The sequence below is a fragment of the Plectropomus leopardus genome, unplaced genomic scaffold (assembly GCF_008729295.1).
Source record: "Plectropomus leopardus isolate mb unplaced genomic scaffold, YSFRI_Pleo_2.0 unplaced_scaffold26066, whole genome shotgun sequence".
NCBI classification, from domain to species: Eukaryota; Metazoa; Chordata; class Actinopteri; order Perciformes; family Serranidae; genus Plectropomus; species Plectropomus leopardus.
The window spans coordinates 1-1,926 of NW_024628342.1; the positions used below are offsets into that span (position 1 = coordinate 1).

A 1,926-nucleotide genomic window follows, 5' to 3' on the forward strand; every position below is an offset into this window, starting at 1 on the left:
ACATTTTTCCTTAGTTTTTTGATTATATCTTATAATGAAATCAAACCTTTTCTCTCAGGTTCCAGAGGTTTAAATGCTTGTGTAATGCAATTAAATGCAGCGCAGGAAAACTGATGTCGCTCCAGCTGTATTAGGGTTAAGTGAAGACACAGCACTGTTATGCTCTGCCATGCTGCGTGTTTGTATGCAGCCGTGTTTGTGTACCTGGTGGCTGGCCTGCGTGCCTCTGGCCTGCACTGTGGCCAGACGATCATAATATCTGGAGATGGGATTGTCGTGTTCGATGCCCTTCTTGGCGCAGCGTTGTTTGTAGATTTCCACCAGTGACAGGGATGAAGGGTTGTCCTCGACCAGGCGCATCTGAGGCGACACTGCCACCACTCGGGGCACTAGGGACATCGAGGGAGGGAGAGAGAGGACGGGATACAGGTGGGAGAGAGACGGGGAGGAGAAATAAGAAGAGGGGAGGAACAGGTCGGGGAAAACAACCCAGTCAGTGACACGCGAACTGTAAACATTTGACCACAGATCTAAACCTATAACTAAAATAGTGCAGAGTTGGGAAACAGCTCTGTTGCTCAGCGCTGAGCAGGGTCAGAGGAGGTGAAAGGCTGTGTGTTGAAAGCAGTCTAAACATTTACATACAGCAACACTCCAAATCAAATCAATGGCAGCCAGTCCAGTTGTGAGGAAATGAGTTGGAAGGGACCGCTGAATTCCCTGTCCATATTTCCCCTTAAACAAACCAATCAAGTGCATAAATGGAGAGCAGGCAAACATCTGGGCAGAGGCAAACCACAGGGGGACGACAGTAGAGGAAATAGTGCCTGAAAGCCAATGCAAAAGGCATGTGTGGTGTTTGAGAGAGAGAGAGAGAGACGGCGACAGGGTGAGGAGAAAATTGAAAAGAGGAGGATACTGCCAGTAACTGTTCTCTGGAGATGACTACCTGATCACCACAGAGCCAGAGATCCAATCGTATCTGGGATTAACAAATACATATCAAAAAATAAAGACATGTCTCTTCTTCGTGGTCGTACCAGTGAAGAAGAGGTGTCTCTTGGTGGTCTCCTTCCTCTTCTCCAGACAGGGGTTGAGGAGGCGGAGAAGCTGCAGGACCCTCTCCTCTCGCCGTGACTCGGTCAGGCAGGCGTCGTTCATCACCAGGTACGGGTAGATCTTGCCGTTGTGGCCGCGGATGTAGAGACGACGAGCTGCTGTGTTGTGTTTCTGAACAATTTCCACTCTGGGCATAAACCTGCAGAGGGAGGATCAACAGAGACAACTGACGTGAGAGGAATGACATGTTGGTGAATCTCTCACACTGATCAGCCATTTAAAACCGTCTTTTCAGAAGAGAGAGGGACCTCTGAGGGCCAGGTGTCCTGGAAGAAGAGTCGTTTACCTTGCGATTTTGATGTAATAGTGCGTGGGTTTGGGCATGAGGAACTCCCCGGGGATCTCCACCTCGGCTGTCTGCGCAGAGAAGTTGCTGAGGAAGCGACACTTCTCCTCAATGAGGAAGAACTTGGGCAGCTGCTTGGTCTTGGCCTCCAGGATCTTGATCCACTTCTTCAGTTTGGAGATCAGATTGTGAAGCTTCATGGAGCCAGGCACACTGAAGTCAAAGTCTGGTGAGGGACAAGAGAAAAGTCAAGTTACAATAAAAGTCTCCTCAAAGCACTGGCTCTATTATCTTTATTATATAAGGGAAAAACCCTTTTTTTCACCTAAATTAGCACGTATATGAAGGTTTTTTCAATTACATAAAATTCACCAAAAACTTCTATCCAAGGCATACTCAAAGTAAACTAAAAGTTGTTCTTGTTCTAGTTCTAGCTTTTGAACAAGTTAGAGCACGGTCTCATTTGAGAGGTAACTCTGAACAGTCAGAATCGCTGTATTTGACTAATAGAAGTTTCAACA

General features: G+C 47.1%; 1 protein-coding gene across 1 annotated transcript; it reads right to left on the reverse strand.

Annotated features, from left to right (window-relative positions):
* Positions 1-204: 204 nt before the first annotated feature.
* Positions 205-1,631, reverse strand: LOC121966840 (transformation/transcription domain-associated protein-like; the record flags this gene model as incomplete). The annotated part of the gene is made up of 3 exons (XM_042516913.1): positions 205-389; positions 1,041-1,258; positions 1,406-1,631. Coding segments are annotated over 3 exons (629 nt in total), but the record flags the coding sequence as incomplete, so codon positions are not given.
* Between the last annotated feature and the right edge of the window lie 295 nt (positions 1,632-1,926).